Source organism: Ciconia boyciana, chromosome 1 (assembly GCF_034638445.1).
Source record: "Ciconia boyciana chromosome 1, ASM3463844v1, whole genome shotgun sequence".
NCBI classification, from domain to species: Eukaryota; Metazoa; Chordata; class Aves; order Ciconiiformes; family Ciconiidae; genus Ciconia; species Ciconia boyciana.
The window spans coordinates 134,677,377-134,697,805 of record NC_132934.1 but is presented as its reverse complement, the minus strand read 5'-3'; the positions used below and the strand labels follow the sequence as shown (position 1 = coordinate 134,697,805).

The 20,429-nt window shown below is 45.5% G+C and overlaps 1 protein-coding gene across 2 annotated transcripts in view; it reads left to right on the top strand.

Annotated features, from left to right (window-relative positions):
- NHS (NHS actin remodeling regulator) overlaps nucleotides 1-20,429 on the top strand; it is a 263,852-nt gene that overhangs the window by 232,901 nt on the left and 10,522 nt on the right. For both annotated transcript variants that reach the window (XM_072849244.1, XM_072849234.1), the window contains exons 2-5: nucleotides 4,352-4,504; nucleotides 6,896-7,029; nucleotides 15,375-15,437; nucleotides 17,660-17,852. In XM_072849244.1, coding sequence (XP_072705345.1) covers nucleotides 4,352-4,504; nucleotides 6,896-7,029; nucleotides 15,375-15,437; nucleotides 17,660-17,852 — 543 coding nt within the window. The remainder of the gene's footprint in view (nucleotides 1-4,351; nucleotides 4,505-6,895; nucleotides 7,030-15,374; nucleotides 15,438-17,659; nucleotides 17,853-20,429) is intronic.

Genomic DNA, 20,429 nt, shown 5'->3' with positions numbered 1-20,429 from the left:
AACAGCCATTAGTGTATGTCTGTTTGACATTGGTTGTCAGGAAACCAGCCAACATTAATGGATCCACAGAATGTGATGGAGAATCCATTTAAATGGTCTCTTGTCATTTTGTCATCCCACAAGACAAAAAAACAATTACTTTAACTCAGGAATGAAATGAACATGATAGTTTATATGATTCACTTGTATATTCTAAATTGATCAAAGCGCACACTAAAAATATATTAACAATCTGTATCTGATGCCTGAAATGCAGGATTTCCTATACCAGTACAGGCTTTTTTTCTCATTCACTGTGGTGTCCAGCTGTTAATAATTTAAAGACTGAGGCTTTACAGTTTCTGTATTGCTTTATTTATTACGCATATTATGATGATGCTGAGGGGCGACAGCCACGCGCAGGCTCGGCATTGTAAAAACAGCCTGCAGTGTAAAATACCGAGTGAAAGGAAGGGCTGGCTGGAAGAGTTATCCCCATTTTACAGAACCGAGGCATAGGGATTGTTAATATTTAACCCAGGCTCTTAGCAGAAGTATATGGTGAAGCTCTGACTGCACAGGTCTTCTAGATCTCAGCCCAGTGGTCTTTGACTGCTGAATTATCCCGCCACAGGGTTGACTTTCTTCTTTTAGTGGAGGTAAGAGATTCAACCCTGTGCAGAAAATCAGACATTCGGTGGTCCTGAAAGCTCATGGTCTGCTGCTGTGGTTGCATTCTCTGGCTTCAGCTCCCAGCAGTGGTGTCCAGCTCCCAGGGGCCCATGCCCAAAGAGTGGGGGCCAGGCGAGATAGCGTTGCAGGAGCACAGGCAATGTGCGAAGGACATGGACGGATGCATGCAAAGGACAATGTGCAAGGAATGAAGTGGAAGCAGGTCCCTCTTTTGGCAGGCAATCACATCTGGTAATCCCCTTCAGAAAGGGTGCAGGCTTTCTCACTTACCGGTTAGCTTTTTCCTTCTCTTTTCCCTTTCCGGGAGGCTTTTCTGGAGCTTCATTGCTCTGAGGTTGGGATGCTGTTCTTCAAACATCCAGCCCAATTGCATTTGTGGTGGGTTTATACTTATTTGTCCTTAGGCCAGCATTGTCCTCTACCCTACCCAGCGCTTCTCCCTCCTTTTGAGCTTCTCCCCCACTGCAGGCTGAGAACATTCAACCCCTCATGGCTTTTTTGCCAGCTCTTTTAGTTTATATTCTGGACCACCTAGAAAATCCACTCCAGCTTTTGAGTATTTTAAAGGACTGTTCAGTTCAGTGTGTACTGTGCAACATTTCTGCTTTCTCGGTGTCAGTGGGGCATATTCCCTGACACGGCGAATCGGAGTTCCTGCAGGGAAAGGCGAGAAGATACGGATGTGCACTGGCTGGGGCCATGGCACAGGGCACTGTAAGCTTCTTAGTGCCCTATCATTTGAAGATAAGCAATGTATTTGTGCTTTATTTTTCTTCTGGTACAGCACTATGCACAGCTCTGCCAGGTTTGCCGGCTAAGGGAGACTTCTTGGATGGCTAAGAGGTCATGCTGTTTTATCTGTTAACAGCAATGTGTGTCTACAACAGCAAGTGTGTAGCAGAACTGTATTAGCTTGGTTTTATTTTTAAGTCTCACACAAAGTATATTAACCCAACTCCTACTCTTCATATTTGTAAAACACCGCTGCCAAAGCCAGAAGAGCTTTCCACAAGTTAAATTTTGCAGCGAAATCTATTCTAGTCTAATGAAATGTCTGAACATTTCGTAAGTAGGTAAAACTTTCCACTCACTTATTGAGCTCCATCACAGACAACTACTAGAGCTGCAGTCTAGACAGTTTTTTTCTGGGAGTAGGGAGGAACTGCTTGTGCCTGCCGTTTCATTAGCCTCCAGGGTACAATTTGTTATCATGAATATCACATATCCTCAGTGATGTAAAGAATGGGTGGGGTATTACTATCACTTACAAATTTTTGTCCTGAGATGAGCTTCCCAAGGAGGCAGCGTGGCTCAGAACAGGATCGGGGCAAGTTGCTTTGTGTCTCGGTACCTTGTCTGTAAAATAGACATAGAGCTTCCTTACCCTCAAGGGGTGAAGGTAATATAAAAATCAGCTCATGACAGTGAGATATCCACCTACTGCAGTGGTGACAGACAGACAAGCCATCAAAAGCTCTGCTTGCAATTTGGCAACATTACGTTATTACGATGTCGATGATTTAATTAGTAAATCCTCATGATGAACACCTAGAGGTTGCCATCATTCATCCTACAAGCCCCCCCACTATCAATCATTTTTTTCTCACCCTGGTGCCATTCTTTGCACTGACACCAGGGCCAGTGGCATGGAGCAGCACTGCAAACATCCTGCAAACTGAGTGAAACCCCACCTGCAAAAATCCACTGAGAAGCAAGGCAAGGCTGCCTACTGGACACAGAGTTGGGGGTCCCTTCAGTGGTGCTGAAGCTCTGAGAACCTGAACTTCCGCAGGTCTATCACCATATTGTACCACCACTTCCATCATGATGCCCACAAAGTTTTGTGAACTGTTTTTTTTCTTATCAAGGAAACTGATAAAGTCTGTCAGCATCCCGCACATGGCAGCATGGTTCCTGGGTTTCTCCCCTTGTGTCTGTTCCCTCCTTCTTCTCCTGCTGTACTTTCCCAGTTCCTTTCTCTATACAAAGCACTGGTATGCCTTCATCCCGAGTGAATGTTGTTTTGCATTAAAGAAAGCAACAAAACCAGAAAGAGAAAAGCATCTCCACCAGAGAGCAGCTCTCTGACATGACTCCCTGACTCCCCCTCAAAACAGGGCAACTGCTCCTGCAGGTTAGAGAGGGCAAAAGCACGGGAAGTAGAGAGAGCCCCGAAACGTGCTAGTTCCTTGGCTGGAGACAACATACTGCTGAGGACGTCCTGCCACCAACCCCTTTCTCTGGCGTGGCCTCCCCCTCGGTGGAGTCCCACAGCAGCGGCACGTCCCTTCTCCTTCTCCTGTGGAAGTGGCGAGGGCCCTGCCAGGCAAGGGCTGGGGCAGAGCCTGGAGCAGTAAAAGCAATGTGAGGGGAGGGCCCGGCCGCAAAATACCCACCACTCAGCAGGCAAGAGGGAGGCTGGAGAAGGGTGCTGGCACACAGGCTGGGTCGCTAAGACAGAGTTAAATATCCCTGGTCGTATTCTCTGTGGAAGAGAGCTCTGGCCATCAGTGTTGTGTGGGACTGTGTTGAGGTTGAAGCCGCTTCTGCTCCGCTCGTGGCAGCTCCTCTGGGCTCTCGCTGGGTGAGAGAGATGAGGCGACGGCGAGGAGCGCGTGGCCAGTGTGGGGACCAACCCGAGGCACGCTGGCGGTTTGGCTCCTCGCTGGGAGGGGAACCCCGGGAGGTGCCTCTACCACCCTTCCGCCCATGTGCCCAAAACAGCTGCAGCAGCTCCTTGGCGTTACAAGAGGAGATGACTGGAGAGACTTTGTATCGATGCCCGTAGAAGAAGGAGCAAGCCCAGTGCTATAGCTGAGGATGTGCCACAGGCTCTGCTGCGCTACATGGGCTGCTGAGCACAGGTGGGACAAGCCTGCTGCGCGCGGCCGGCCAGGGCAGAGCACTGGCATCCCCCATGGACCTCCTCTCCTGCTTTGGCCCTTGGAAAGCTAGCTACTGCGTACGCTGAGGTTGGTGGGGACATCTCCCCTGAGTCCCGGCGCTCCTGAGAAATTCTCTGAAATCTTTAGTGGACTTGGTTCATGTAACTTTCAGCGGCAGACTTCTGGCGTTTCTCTGTAGAGGAACTGAAGTGTTCCTGTCCCTCAGAAGTCCCTGTCTATTAAGGGAACTGCTTTTGATAGGTGACAGTTAAAGTCGCTCAGCAGGGCGGGCAGTTAACCTCAGTCGTTACGCGCCGGAAGGCAACGAGCTAGCAACCTGTGTCAGAAATTAGTTGTGCGTAACGTGATGTAGTGAAAGAGCATATTGGCAGGAGAATGGCTAAATAGAAGACCCATTTCTCCCTCTGCCCTTGCTCAAAATGTCACTGTGGGAAGGTTGCGTAGCTTCTTTGCGTTTTCATTTTGCTGTCTATAAAATGATTATTCCTTTAGTCCGTATATTTAACACTAATGTAGTATCATAGCACCTACTTGCCTCCATAGAGCCATTTGCAATCTGGCAAAAGGGCATTGTCTAAATGCTACGTGGTGTAACGTGGTATGGAAACACGGAGAAGATAACGGTCGCTGTTCTTTGGTGGGAGGTGAGGTGCTGTAACGTCCCCAGTGCTTGTCCTTGGCACTGCTGTTCCAAGCGAGAGACTTTGCTTTTCAGCTCGGTTGATATAAGAGAGGCTAGGAGTCTTACCTTGCACTCTGGTTTTATCCTACAGCTGTCTCCAACCTGGATGCAGAGAGCAAACTGAGTGTCTATTACCGAGCACCTTGGCATCAGCAAAGAAACATCTTCCTCCCCTCCACCAGACCTCCGTGCGTGGAGGAGCTGCACCACCACGCCAAGCAGCACCTGCGAGCCTTGCGCAGAGGTAGGTGCCCACACACGCTCCGGCTCCAGCTCCACACACGTGATGCCTCTCCACCGTCTCCTCCAGGCAGCGGCAGGGTGCTCAGGCACAGGGCTGTGGGCACTGGTCTCCACTGGGACTTAGGTACTCAGGCTAAGAAATAAAGCTGAAGAAATTCTAGCAGTAGAAAAGGCTGGTGCCCTCTTCGGGTTGTTTATGATTACTAGAGTAGAGCTGAAAAGGACTTTTTACTTTTCCTTTTTACATTCTTTGTTTATATGTTTTTCTAGTAAAGTGGATATGTCTGAGCAAATCCATGCACTGACCCCAAAAGGATGGAGGCACTGAGTGTTTCAACAAGGCCATCTTGTCTCCCTCCGCTAAACAGATGTTAAACAATGCCTCAGCTCCAGGACAGATAAGATTTAACTTCCCAAGGGCTGAAAATGGAGAGCAGTGCTATTACAGAGTCTCCACAGAAACTGAGCTGGCTGCGTGGGGTTTCCAAGCATGATACTGGAGGAGACCTGCATCCTTCAAGGGTGGCAGCTGAAAGCCAGGTGATAGCCCAGACAGCTTGGAAGGGTCGGGCAGGTCTCCCCTCCCCAGGCCAGGGAACACCTCCTGACATCACCTAACAAACTGGAGACCTGTAGCCTCAAATCCGAATCATGCGATATGGGGAGGAAGCGGGAGCAATCACGGTCATAACCACGCTCCTGGATGCCTGCCATAAGGGGAATTTCCTAGGTGCAAACGTCTGGATGGTCCTACAACAGCACACTACAGGGAAAGCAAAAGATGGGGAAAGGTCAGTTTTCACTGGGAACCTAACCAAGGGAAAATTCTTACCGGGAAGCACATAAAAGTAGGCAAACAAGCCTGTCTTTCTTCTATGCCATAAGGAAGGAGAAAATCCATGCAGGTCACCCTTAAAATGTTCAGCAGCAGCCTCCTGTGTTGGAATTGTTTTGCACCAACAGCTATCATTGCCTTGCTCATTTATTATTGTTATCAGGTTTTAATAATAATCGATTACTCGGATCTGTAGAGCATCTGTTAGCTGGATAAAACGTTCCAATTAATTACCGCATATGAACCTCTCTACAGATTTTAGCTCAAGAACACACTGAGGGTGTAGTATGTCTTCATAGCACTGCAAAGAGCCATACAGCCGAATTGCAATCACAGTAGTGTTGGAGTAGAGCAGAAGTTGGCTTTTCTGCTCTTAGCCACTCTGCTTTGCAGTTGTCCCAGGACCAGGCTGATCTCTGCCTGCCATCTTGTGGGCAGGAGAAATCCTGACAGCAGCACAGGCAGGCAGCTGTCAGAAAATGCCTTATCATTTTAAAGTTATAAATCTCTGTTTTGGCACCTTCCCGTCCTCCGTGTTTAATGGCAGCTGTGCAGGTTCAGCAGGCAGCTTGGCATGTGCTGCTTTATTTTATTTTCCAAATCACTGCGTGTATTGGAGTGAAATTATAATCGGAAATTTACCCTAAACATGTTTATTGTGTCTCACCTATTTCTTCTATCAAAATTTCATTATCTCCTTATCTATTTAACCGGCAGTAATTAAAACTAAATGTTAGATCAGAAAACAGCTATGCTAGCAGCAAACATTGTTGGCTAGACTGTAGCTATGTACATCAGGTGAATCCATCATCCCCTTTCAGCAGCACTCCGTGCAAACAGTAAATCCCTGACTGTCACCTAAAATTAGAGATGGGAAGTCCATGAGCATTCTCCCATTCGCTTGGAAGGTTTCAGAGACTTGGGGCTGATGCTGGAAGAAGGCTGAATATTGTGACCCCATGGTGAAGGAAGACTCCTCTGGGCCTGCGTTGGAGATATCTTGACTTTTCCAGGATTATCTCCTCCATGCCGGGACACACAGCTGCCACTTCAACAACCTTCATGATGCCAAGCCAATGCTCAGGACCTGGCACTGCCATGCAGCCAGGGAAGGAAATCCTACCTGGGGCTGTGTTTCCTTCTTTCTCCTCAGAGGGGTATATTTTATATGGGTAGAGTGCAGGCATTACTGCAGCTCGACGTTTCAACAGGCGCTGCAGGTTCCCATTGGGAATCAGGACTCGGGTCCCAAGCACCCAGAAGGTGCTTTGTCACTTGGGATGAAGGGTATAAATCCCATATGGGGAGAATTCAGCTTCGGTGCACACACTGGGGTGTGTTGTATGAGCGTTGCTCTTCCAGGGGCTTGGACATCCGGTAAGTGCTTCTCCCCTTCAGTTGCCACACAGGGATCATAGGTACCGGTCAGTGGAGAAGAGGAGGACTTTCATCTTTGGAGTCCACATCCTGTTCATTTCTTTGTTGTGCTGTTAATAGAGATAATTGTATGTTTTTAACACTCTGAAAGACTCATGTCTTCTTTCTCCTCCAAAACAGAACATCGAAGCCGAGGTGATAACAGAGAGCAAAAAGTCCAAGGCCCCATCACTGTGGTGGCTCCCCCCTTTCCTCCCTTCCCCGCAATCTCCAGTCAAAAGAGGCAAGCGATAAAGGACCGGCACTTGCTACGAGTAAGTCTTTCACTACAGCTATCACACACAAACACGTTATTAGCATTGTGGGACCTAAGTGTGACAGCGCTTCACAAGTGCCCCTGCCCTGAGCCTGTGCAGGTACAACACAGCTAACCTTAAAGACTGATCAGTAACATAACTCAGGTCGCAGCTTCCAGCAGCCAGCCCCACGGTGGACGTTTCCATTGAGAAACCTCTTATTTCACGTATGGCCAGCACACGTACGCACTCATTCACACACTCCTCCACAGTCCTTCACATTCTCCGCTCCTGCTTTAGGTGGCACTTCCAGGACCCTCCTGTAATTTCAGTAAGTGCTGTAATTTCAGCCCTTGCATTAGCATTGCCAGGAGCCAAGAACTCAAGGGCTTTGAGTGCTGGCTTGAGGCTTGCATGGGTGCAGATAGGCTCAGCAGCACTTCAGCTACGAGGAACTACAGTTTCCATGTATGTATGGGCAATGGTCCTGTTCTGCAGTGGCCACCTACAGTTTTTTCAGATGCTTCATTTCTCACACGTGTCCTTGCAGCCAGCCAAGCAGGAACTCCAGCTGAAGATCTGGTCCTCTATGTCTGTGCTGACTTGCCCCTGCTGCACTAATTTGAAATCAAATTAGTGTTGATGATATGGTATTTATCATCATTAAAGGAAATGCACCCAGATCCAGAAATTTAATTCTGACTGTGTCTCTAATTCCCACTGGTTTCAGCAGGACTTCAGTACCTGTGTGGCTCGGGGTGTTTGAGCCATGAGAGTGCCATAGTAGCTAAATTCTGCCCTGTGCTAAGAGCCATTGCATTCCTCAAACCATTTTAAACTCCACAGGTCAGACCTGGATTTGACTTTTAGTTGATGCCTATGTCTAGTGCCAGCCCTCAGTGTAGGGACAGATCTGTCCTGCATCTGCAGGTACAGGGATGTTGGCATCTACAGAGATGCTACACCCATGAGCACATTTTAAGTGTGTAGCTACTGAATCATCACCTACTTAGCTTAAAAATCCAAGTACATTCATCCTAAGCCATTATGTTAACCAGATGGAAATACTACAATAGTAAAGGACTCACAGTGTAAAGCACCCATCCAGGGACCAAAACGTCAGCTAGCCACTCCATAGGAAGAGTTTTGTTTCTCATTGGAAAGCATGAAATGCTTGATAAGGTTTCAATTAGTTTGACTCTTCTGGCTTTTTGGCTGCTTATCTGGATAATTTCGAGGACAGCATCACCATCACTACAGGCTTTGAACTGGTTAAATTTGCAGGCCTTATGATTTGACTGGAAGAAGATATCTTGATGTTAAGGGACAGCATAGAAAAGAGTAGGAAGACGTAAAGGAGAAAGAGGCTTACCTGTTTCTTTATAAGTCATCATCAAAGCTAGAGCTGTAGTAGGGTTGTTGAAAGGTAAAGGAGACGTGACCCCACGTTATGGCTCGGAACTAGTTACAGATAATAGTTTGGACAGTATATTGAACATGAAGCTAGCTCTCTTAGTTAGTATCAGATGGGGATCAAGGCATGTCTTTTGAAATTGCATACTCAGTGGTGAAAGGCCTGAATCTTTGCTGTGTTTGGAAAACAACCAGTGCGTTTGAGACATTACTTCCATCTGTGGAACACAAAATAATAATAAATAGTGAGCAACCCTCTGAGTCCTGTATTAGTTGGCAAAATTAAGTCATGCTGAATGCAGATGTCTTGGCTTTATCAGCAAGTCCACCTTTTTCTTTTCAAGAGGGAAAATATTAAGCTTTGTGCCCACCCATACTGGGCCTTTTTTTGGAAGCTGACCAGGTTCAGTGTTCCCCTGAGGAGGAGCAAACAAGAGTTGCTTGGAGGTTGTCGTCCTATCGATTTCAAGGCATCTGGCAATGTTCTGCTTTGGTAATTGCAAATACTCCAAGGCCAGAGTACTTCAAAGTGCCTTGACCCGTTTCTTAGAGAACTCCTTGTTCGTGGGGCAACTGTAAGAAGAGAGAACAAGGCAAGATGAAGCTGCACATGAATGCTCTGTCTGGCAGAAAGTTAATCAGAGATTTTTACAAGACACTACAACAATGGATAACTAATTGATATTGTGCCAGCCTTCATGACTTAATGATATCATTACAAGAGAAAGTCGAGAATGCTGTTATTGGCTAGCTTGCCCTTTTTGGCATAAGCTTTTTGACATCTGCAAAGGCGTTATCTGCTTCAGGGGCTGTCGGTAATGTTTGATATCTGGTTCCAGTCAATTGTATCATCTATTCGTCGATGAACTAAAGATGTTAAATCCCACAAGAATTTTTATTCGTGGCATAGCAGTCTGTTCTGTATCCCACTTTTCCGATGCATTGGGAAGGTGCTGATGAAAGCAATACTAAACAATAATAAACGCCCCTTTCTGTGTTTCTTGTAAATTTGGAAAGTGATCAACAAGAACCTGGGAAATTTTTAAAAGTTACTGGATCTCACTTTTCCAAACTGACCACCTAAGTTAAGCTCTTGCATTAAGGCACTGAAATAAGTGACTTGATTTTGAGAAATGTTCACATTACCACTGTGAGGACTGGGAGAACTACCACTACTGAAAGCTACTGTCTGAGACCAGCCAAGGCTTCCACATTTGTACATTTTGGCTGCTGTTTTATTGCTACCAATTAGGTGGCTGTGAGCTTTTCCAAAGATCTTGCATATTGTATAGTAAAGCTAGAGAAAATCAACCACAACAGATGAAGATTCACTTTTAAGCATGACTATTTTTACAGGGAGGAAGATGCCAAAGTCCCACAAATTCCAAGAAAGCCCAAATGAATTCAAGTCCAAAGCGACTAATGCCAGTGTAAATGGGTCTGCGTTGATTGTGAGACTTGTTTAATCCATTTTTTAGCAAATTTACACCTTGGCCTCAACAGCATCCTGTGACAATAACAATCTGTATGAAAATGTATCTTTTGTTTGTTTCAGACCTGATGCCTCATAATTTCATCGCATCCCTTCTAGTTCTTAGACTGTGAGAAACAGCAAGCACTGCTTTCCTGTTCCCTTTCTCCATGCCCCTCCTGGTTTTGCAGACATGATTTTACTTTTCTATCCATCCCAGTCATTCATTTTTAAAGCTGAAAAACTGGCATACTTAGTCTCTCTCTACACAGAAGAACTATACAACCAAACACAGTCATAAGTACCATTCGTTCAGGCGTTTTTGCCAATGAAAAAAAAAAAACCCAAACCCTTAAAATAATCTGAGGACAGTATGAGGAAAGTATGGACTCGGGAAAATGAGGGAACTTTTCCTCACACATGTTCCCATGACAACCCTGCCTGTAGCACTGCTGAGGCCAGTCACTGAGCGTGAAGATGCTGTGTCATTCCAGCTGCATTTCAGACCTCTCATTCATTTTCTCCGCATTTTTTCTTTCTCTGGTTTCCCCAAGTCCAGCCAGCCAGGCTCTGAAATCTCAGTGTTCAAGTTCAGAATGTCATGGGACCACACTTTCTCAAACCCCTCGTGGCACAGCTGTTATAATAAAACAAGGGAGATGGAGCAAGGAACCCATAATATTTGGAAATTCACACTCACAATTGCACAAAGTTCAGTGTCAGTTTGTTCATAATTATAATGTGAAGAGAAAATAACGCATCGGGTAATTTTATTCCATCTTCCTGCCATTTCAAAAATGTCCCCTATGGTCTGCCTCAGCATGCTTTGTACAGCAAAGGGAAACACAACCAAATATACTAACTTTCACACAGTTTTGTGCTGAAGCCGTATGAAACCTCGGTAAAAAATAACTGAGTTAAGGGCCGGGCACAAGTTGGGCTATGCACTTTCTGTGTGCAAATCCTGCCTGTAGCTCTTCGAAATAAAACCTACCTGGCGTTATTCGTCAGAATGAACTTGTCTAGCACTATTTGTGCAATAAGCGTAATACCTACTACCCTGTATCGTGGGATGATTATTTTGTACCTTTGTCTGCTGGAATGCCATGTGTGGTATGACTTCTGTCAGAAAACACGTCTTATTTTTGTCTTTACCTTGTCAAAACATTGGAGCAGTGCATTAATCGTTAAAGGATTTTCAGTACTTTAACAGATCGCATTTGTGATGCTCCAAAAGAAAAGAAAACACCCACAAGCAGATAAAACAAAAACTTGAGGAGAATGAAACATATGGAATATAAACGTTGGGAACAGGCAGGTGAGCAGGGCTGTGTTTTGCAGCAGAAATAGCACGGTCAGAAGTATTCCTGTTGTTTTCCCTTCAGCATCAGTTGACTGCGTAAGAAAGCTGCTGTATAGGTACGAATGTTAATTTCTAATTAAGTAGTCAACTGAACACACTGGAAAGCTGCTAACCTTTTATTAGTATTTCTTCTCCTTTTACCAGACCTTTCATTTTTCCAACATGTAAATCAATACCATTTTCCTGAACTTCTGTGAGTTAATGAAGCAGCAGGCTCTCGGTTTTACAGGTGGAGAAAGGGAGACAGGGAGATTTCACCCAGGGCCACAGAAGGAAGCAGTACTCAACTCATATGAATGAGGGATTAAACACTAGTTCACACTTATTCTACACGTTACCTTTCCAGCATGTGAATGTTTGCTTTCAAATGTGAAGTCAGGATGTACTGTTAATAGGTACATATTATTTCTGTGCTCGCGTAGGGTGAAGGCATCCCGCATATGTTCTGTTTGCTGTTGGAAATGGACCATACATGAAGCTTGCGGATGCTGAAGCTTCATGCTAATGCTCTGCTCGGGTGAATATCACCCACTTTATTCATAAGGTGAAGGAAATGTCCGCCACTCGGTCCTATAGAAGCCTGAGGTCAGAAATAATATGGATGGCTTATGCTTTTTATTAGCTGCAACTTTTAGGCAGCAGGAATAAAAAATAATCCTCTGGAGAACACTGCTGTGCTGCTAGCTGCCTCCTGCCCTCGCCAAGCCCTGTGCTGCTGGGGGTTGTGACTCAGCCACCGAGATGTCCTGCGAGGTAACACCTTGCCTACATGGTCAAACACAGCTGAGGGAGAAGGAATCAACTCAGCCATGCCTACATTTGACAAACATGTTGAGGATAAATGCTCTTGATGAGGCTTTAGCATTGTCAAGACACCTTTAATTACCTGAAGAAAAATTAGTTCTTTATTCTTGGGTTTATGTTTTTCCCCTCACCATTGCACTGTGTTCAATACGCCCTGTGCACTAACTTTGAAATCCCAGTATCTCCTGTAATGCTATCACTATAGGTAAGGCAGGCTAGGTACGTGATTTAATGCAAATGATGCTTCTCGCTCTAGTCTTCCCTTATATCTTGAAGGTCCCGAACAACATTGGCATCTCAAACCTTTGGGGGATGGAAAACAGAAGAGGGGATGAAGTGGCATTTTTGTCCTGTTATTGGCCCATTAATTTCCTCCTCCGGATCCCAGCTCTGGGACAATAAATGGGGCAGGCCCATAAGTTGCCAGGCTGGCAAGTTTGTCGACTGCTAAATTGCTTCTTTGTCACTGCACTGATGGGGTTTAAGATTTTCATTCGACAAAAGGGTGAATTGTGTGTCCGGACCTAGGTACCTGCAAGAAATGCTAGGCTCTTCCTAAAATCAGTGGGGAGAGTGTTCAAGGGTGCTTCATCTCACCCCCAGTTAGGTGCTGAAGGAAGGTGAGCTGAATTGCTCTGCGGCAATGCCGCTTTCTCTTTCTCTACAGGGGAAGCTTTGTAGACTAGTTCAGACTTGGACATCTGACTTTGTTGTTGTAGTACACAGAAACCAGAGACTTTCACATCGAAGAGACGCGGCGCACTGAGAAGTCAGATCACGTGCATATGCAACCAAGATTTTTACTGCAAAGCAGTTTCACGAGCACAATGGCACCTCTACAAGTGAAGCTGATGGGATAGCTCAGAAAATAAAGATGCTCACATTTGTCAGTGACTGCAGAATAAATCCCTATTCAAGCAATTACACACCAGTTTGGTTTCAAAGCAATCTTAGCCCATTAAAGAAAAATGCCTATTTAAAGTATTCTGGCTTTGTATTTAACAGATTGATTATCACCGTTGCTGTTTGCCAAGCACACCCACACAAAAGAAATTCACTTTGAAAACTGCCTAACTGCAGATTTGCCCATCAGACCAGAACAGCCTTGGGTATATAATAATAATTTCTTGCTTAATTACGTGTTTACTCAGGACATTTAGAGATATTCTGGTCTTCTGAGTGAATGAGAACATTTGAAGAGCTGCAGCTCTCTCTTGCCCCCAGCATGGAGGTGTTGAAATGCTGAGGCTGCTGCTATATCCCAGTGTCCCTCGGCTGCCCGGCAGTGGGCACAGCATGGGAACAGGCAGTAGATGACCTCGGGACCCCTTGGCAAGGTAGCAGTGGCACCGGCTTTCTCAGGAGCACCGCTGTGACAGCAGGAGCTGAAATTCTGCTGGTCACCTCCATTTTTGTCCTACCTCTTCATGGTAGCAACCTGCCTAGGAAGTTTGTCCCGTTGTGCTTAATCAGAGACCTGAGAGTTTGGCCCATCCAACGATGGCTGTGGATACACGTGACCGGATGGGTGTTTTCTTGGAGGAGGCGGGCAGAGCAGCACACAGGGGAGGTAGGAAAGCCCTGCACTGCCAGCACAGACCGATGCATAACCAGACCTTGCCTGAGGCCAAAGTCGAGGTCCTGCTGTTTCTCCCAGGAAGGTTTGCCCCTGAGCAGCTTGTGCATGTAGCTGTGCTTGGAGCTCGGGGTAGGAGGTTCCTCCTGTTCCCTTCTCCTTGTGCACTGACTAAGACCGTCATAGGCCTTTGCGGGACATTGCAAAGAGTTTTATATCCTGAACTCTTGTCACCTCAAGCAGTGTTTGTCTCCCCCTGTCTCAGCCCTCCCCAGAGATCCTCCAACACCTTCCACAAGGAAGCTGGATTTCAGTTCAAACCCTGATCCCATTAAATGCAGTCAATCTGCTCAGAGCAGGTGACTGGAAACTCAGCCAGAGGACCAAGGGTGAAATCACCCTTGTGTATCTGAAGAGTAGACTTAACTGGTTGATGTATTCAGTATCTCCACACTCTCCGTTGCAGAGGCGTTTGTCCTGCAATAAGGACTTTTCCCAGCTTGGGAGAACTGGTTTTGCACTGACCTGGGTAGAAACTAACCTGCTGGAAATGTTAACTGGGAACAGTCCTCTTTTGAATTCTCCCCCCTGCTCTCCTGTAAGGCTGATGGGCAGCTCATTTGGAGGCTTCCCTTGGTTTTAGTCCTGCACATGGGAGCAGGGCAAAGCAGGAGGTGGTGTGTATCTAGGAACAGAGTTCGACAAGACAGAGAATTAGGCCTTTTGAGACTCACCACAGCTTTTTTTTTTTTTTTTTGAGAGGAGACCATATAATGCAGTCTTTCAAACTGAGGTTTGTGGTTCATCCATCACGGCAGTGTTGATAATGACTGGGAGGAAAAACGTTCATAGGATTATTTGGCAGGTCTACTAACTAATGCAGGGGGAGATAATAGCCCCCACCAAGAAACACTTCCTAGAGCTTTCCAGTGCGATCAACAGACCTGTTTTCTTTATCTCCTTTTTTGGTTTATTTCCTATTTCAAAAGAAGTCATCCTTCACTCCTGGGTTTTGAAAACAGGACATTGCAACAAACAAACCAGAGTTTCTGCCAGAAGAGGATTTCAGAGGTGCAGGGATTCAGCGAGACCCAGGACGTTGTGGGCATCGCTGTTTGTCCTTTCAAGTACTATAAAAAATGAGGAAAAGCCAATTTGCCATTGTCACCCTGACACAATGATTGCAATCTTAGAGATGTAATGATAACATCAGAAAACCTTAGCAATCAATGTATTTGATAAATCACCCTCAGGACCAGCATTATTTATATCCATTGCTTAAACACCTCATGCAAAAAAATTCCCTTATATTATGAAATAGATCATTTATAATGTAATTGCATAAGTACCTTGCACTGCTTCAGCTCCAGGCAGTACACAGTCTGAGTTACCAAACCAATACAAGGCATTCTTGGGACAATTTAAGCATGTCTGTACAAGGAGGTTGAACCAAATTCACTGCAGTTTTGTCTAATCTGAGCAAGCAAAATCAGCACAGACTTCACAGGGGTCCAAACCACTCCGTGGGCACAGTTGCTTGAGTTGCATTTTGTGGAGAAGTAGGCTGTTCTGGGGAACAAACCCATCAGTAGGAAATAGGGTGGAAATCTCAGCTTGTTTTGCCTGTGATGCTAGTTTATTTGGACAAAAACAATGTGCTTTTACCAGAAATGCTTTGTCTATGTTTTTAATTTTTTTTGTTTTTTGTTTTTTGTTTTTACATTTCACATTTATAGTTTAACAGCACCCGTTCGCCCTCCCCAATTGAGTGTTGCCACATGACACCCTGGAGTAGAAAGGTACTGGAAAAACAAGCAATCCTCAACTAACAGCCCTGTCTTAACTCTTCTCCCTTCCAGATCCTAACCCTTCCTCTTGCTTGCTTTTCACTTGCTAACTTTACTGTGCTAAAAGAAGCCTCTTCTGTTTTTCTCTTGTCAGTAAGACACAATAATGACTTTTTTTTTTTCCCCCTTTCATTCTTCACCTTGGATGGGTTTCAGGAGCTCGTGGCGACGAGGCCACCTCCTCCTATCGCCTCCTTTAAAAGGTCTGAACCGGGACAGACTCAATAGTGTTAGCGATTGCATTTCATTCTCTTGCAATGTTTTTGCCAAACTGCCCCTTCTCTTCTTTTTTTCCTAAATGGTAAGAAACTGTTCAGGCAATGCCAGCATGACAGCGGGTATTTATTCTCCGGCCATTTGGTGATGCCACTGTTTGGAAAGGAGGAGCTCTGGCAGCCAGGGTCACTTTGCCCGCTTTGTCCAGCACTTCATTGTCATCCAGGGGAGGAATCGGCAACAAATGCAGCCTCCGTGCGTGTGTGTGTCCGTGTGTCTGCGTGCGTGTGTGCAAGGGGTTTTTTTTTTGCATGCATGCATCAAACTTTTGGGGGGGGGAGTTACCTAGGAAACAAAGTCTTTTGTGCTTGAAGTTTATATGAGCTATTCACGTCTGCTGGGAATCGGCACAAAAGCTGCAGGCAGAAAGAAGGCTGCGATGTTTGACTGAGATCCTACGTGGGAAAAGGGGGTTTTCTGCGGGCGGGAGGAGGAGGAAGCGTGTGTTGTCTCAGGTCTGGGGGTGCTGCAGGAGGTGACGCTGGTGAGGTAAGTAAGTGCCCTCCAACAGTTTAAATAGTAGCTGCCGAGTTAAGATCTTAAATGCTTTTGGGGCCGGGGCGTAAATGCTGTTTGGCAAGCTTGAGACGGTTAATTCCCCTGGGATTTGTGAGGAGCCTGGGCGGAGGAATGGCAGAAGTACAATGGCAGCCCGGGCGTGATCCTGCGGTGTTCAACACCCGCCTGCACAACGCCCTTCCAAGGAGCCGGAGAGCAATATTTTATCTTCACCGTGTTTTTGCTACTGAAACTAAAACTGGCAAATGAAGTGTAAACAGCAGGCATGAGGGGGAAGGCTGGTAGTTAAGCAGCTGGGAATTCAGGATCGAAGAGAAAGCCGGCCTGAAAGGGATTGTGCTTCATTTTTAAAAACTGAGAGGCAGACAGATGTCCTGGGCTGGTCGAAGAGTTGTCACAGCTTATAGAAGAATGTATTAATGGAAAAAGGGAGGGAAATTAGGCAGAAAAAGGTAAGTGTTTCTCCTCTCCGTCCCTTCCAAACAAAATGGAAACTTTTTTTGCAAACAAAGAGACTCCCAAATCCAAGTTGGTAGCCAGCACCACATGAAAATGTGCTTCATTTATTTCTCTTTTACTAGACAAAATTATAGCAGCTTTGCAGGACAAGGTGTTGTTGGGGGATTTGTTATGTCCTCCAAAAGAAAACAAACCATCTGTGTTTCTTCCATGCAGTTTACTTTTCTCTCCGTTTCTTTATCTTCCTTATCTAGCGCTTCTTGTAGCATGCTGTAAAAATGTGCATGGTTTCTAAATAACCCTTTGAATTTCTTCTGGTGGCAGCTACTCTTCTCGTTGGCCACTGTCCTCCCGCCTCGGCACTGTTAACACCTGCCGCTTCCCACCGCATAGCTGCTGGATGGCTGTGACTTCGGTCTGCTCACGTTCTTACTTTGTAAAAATGAAATGCAAATGGTGGTCTGAAGTACGGAGGGGTCTTTTTTAAAACTTTGGGCCTTCCGATGCTTGCCCTCAAATTAAGGGTTATATGGGGCCAGTCCTCACTAGTAATCAGTGGACTCGGGTGTTGAAAATGTTGCGGATGCAAATAAGGGCCCACGTGTCTAGCGTTGATGGTAATTGAGGGCACGCTTGCGACGGCTACCCACGAATGCAGGACGTGCCCCTTCTGACAGAGGAGATGTCCTGTAAATGTCACTGTAAATACACTGAATTGTTTCCAGTATGTTGAGGTATTTTTCTCCTATTAGCAGGCTGTTATTTTTCCAGTGGAGAATAGCTTGTGCTGTGTGACTTAGCTAGAACGGTTCCTCCTTGCATCCCTGTAATTGATTTCTGATCTGTGTGTCTGCTTTGTTTCAAAATTAGCCTTGTGTGCCTGAGCGGGAGACACTGATTTTGAATGTATTCATTTGCAGTCCCATCCACCAGAGGACGAAGATACAGATGTCATGTTAGGGCAGAGGCCGAAAAATCCAATACATAATATCCCTTCTACACTGGATAAACAAACCAATTGGAGTAAAGCACTACCTCTCCCAACTCCAGAGGAGAAAATGAAACAAGATGCCCAAGTGATTTCTTCTTGCATTATCCCCATCAATGTCACTGGTACAAATCTCTTCTATTTCTTTTTGTATTTATTGCATGGTTCAAGGGAGGTGAAGTACTTATTTTGTTTAATTTATTTGAAGTCACGGGATTGTGCAGTCTGGGGGCAAAGACCCTAGCTTGAGGATTTAGTTTCTGGAAGACAGTGGGCTAAATTAATCCCTCATGCGTGGCCACTGCAGTCACTGAAGCTGCATCTAGGATTAATTTGGCCCATATTTTCAGAGTCATGTTATACAGCATAACATAACACTGGTTCCCTGTATAAACAATGTACTTTTGTTGTGTATATAACCTACAGTCTGTATTTACAAAGCCCTCAAATGACTTTTTGAATGTAGCTGACTGAAATAATGCAGAAAGCCACCAAAATTAATCATATGATTATCATGTGTAGCAGGAGAAGAGAAACTAGAGAATGTAGGCTACTATTTGCAGTGCTTTAAACATGCGAGGCATGACTGTGTAGCATGCAAACCATCGCTCTGAGATCTCTTTACATGCAGCTATGCTGAAGGTATAGTAATGGCATTTTCTTTTACTTATATAACATTTGGATACATTTGACGAGATTTATTTAAAGGAGAATTTGTTTATAGAAGCAGCAGGTATATCACTTATTAAATATGATAGATAACTTATTTCCAGAATCAAAAATCAGGCTGTTTTTCTCTTTCTCTTTTTCTCTTTCTCTCCTTCCAGAGGGCTATGGTAAACATAAAGTTGATCTGAGTTTTCCTCAATAATATTTCGCACCAAGTTTTGATTAATGTAAGAGCATAAAGTGGGCTGACTTCCACGGTTATAGACTTGAATATAAACAATCAGGAAGAAAGTAGGGAGCTTTCAGTTAGCCTTCATTCCCCAGAGAAAATATTTGTATTTAATTCTATTTTCCCAGTAACTGGGGGGTTGCGGGGGAGGTCACAGCCCCTCACGTCCCATTGCTCTTTGCCGTGTCTATCAGCGGTGCCCAACCTGCCTGCAGGACAGGCTGTGGGGTTCACCGTGGTGCTGGGGAGGGCTCTATGCCCACAGTCCAGCTTCAGCCCCCAGCCGAGGAGCTCTGGGCTTTTGGGCTTGCAGCACGTCTGTCCTACAGCATCACGGTGACAAGTCCCTGTCTGCGCCACTATCTGCTGCATGAATCCTGCTGGTGATGGCAACGCGGTCCCGGTTCCCCTCCACCCCAGCAGCGGAGGTGACGCTGCTCGGTACCACCAGCTCTGCCTACCCGGGGAGGTGGCAGCCAGGAGCGGGTGTCCTCACCACCGGGACGGTGCTTCTGGCCAGCCCACGGGAGGAAAGGTGGCTGGCCAGCAGAGCTGCCTGCAGAGACCCTGCCGGGCTGGAGGTTGGGAGCCGGCTGGTCCAGGTCGCAGGTTGGGCACTGCCAACAGAAATCCCCCTGGAAAGCAGCAAGTAGTGTGGCACGTTTCTGTGAGGTAAAGCTGGTGTTAAAATGATGCTCTTTCTAGATTCAGTATAGGACCCTAACTGGTGTAGGCTTTCTAAGATGGCTAATGTCACCTAATGCAGTTCAGAGGAGAGTTAGGTCTGGGACCAATGTTAACTTTTCCAGTAATAGCCATTTTTGCCTAGACTCCACCTGCCATACATTGGAACCAAATTTCCACTGATCAGTTTTACAGATCAAGAATGGTATGTAATCTTCTGGATGTTTATGTGTATCATTCTCATTAGCACTAATGGGAATAATTTGTATGCGTCACGGGGAGGATATACCCTCTTCCACTTTCCTCTCAGAGATGACCCCCGTGCATCTGGCGCACAGAGCATGTTCGGCTAACTCACAGTTGCTGGAAAACCAGCAATGATGCTGATTGATTTTTTGTTTCAAAGAGTTTGCTTTCAGTTCTCTGTTTTTGTTTTTTAAGCTTCTCCCAACCCTGAGAAATGTTCACTTTTTTGAAAATGACTGTTGTTGGGGTTTACGGCACTTTCGTTCCATATTAAAGAAAGTTCTTCCTCTGCTTATTCCAGGGGCATTGGTGGTTACAGGACATCTGTCTGAAGCCTCTATTTCACTGTAGTAGATTTCAAGAAGAACTTTTACAAGAAAGTTACTTTTTAATGTTTTACATTGTTATGTAGTCTAATATGTACGTGTATGTCTGTGTATAATTATGTTTTCTATAATTATACGCTATTAAAATAGAGCTTCTTATCAGGATTTTTTTTTCCCTTTTGTTTGGTTTAGTTTGTTTGTTTTTCTTAAGATTACAAACCACTGTACCAGCGATCCTTATGTTAGTGTTTCTATGGACCTGGCACATTTCTTCTGACCTGTCCCACGTCAACTTCAGAGAGCGTGAGTGTACAGTTGTGCAAAAAGCCAGCACAGATGGGCACTGGTCTTCTGGTGGGCCTCCTTTTAACTTTATTTTGACAACACAGTGTGAAAAACAAAGTGAAGACACTTCCCTGAGCTAATGCCATGGAAATGTAAAGAAAATGAGGAATTCTCACCTATTCTGTATGACTGTGGTCATAAATAAACGTGCCCGTGAACTTGGGCTCCTAAATCCAAACTGAGGATCTTGATTGACTGTGTGA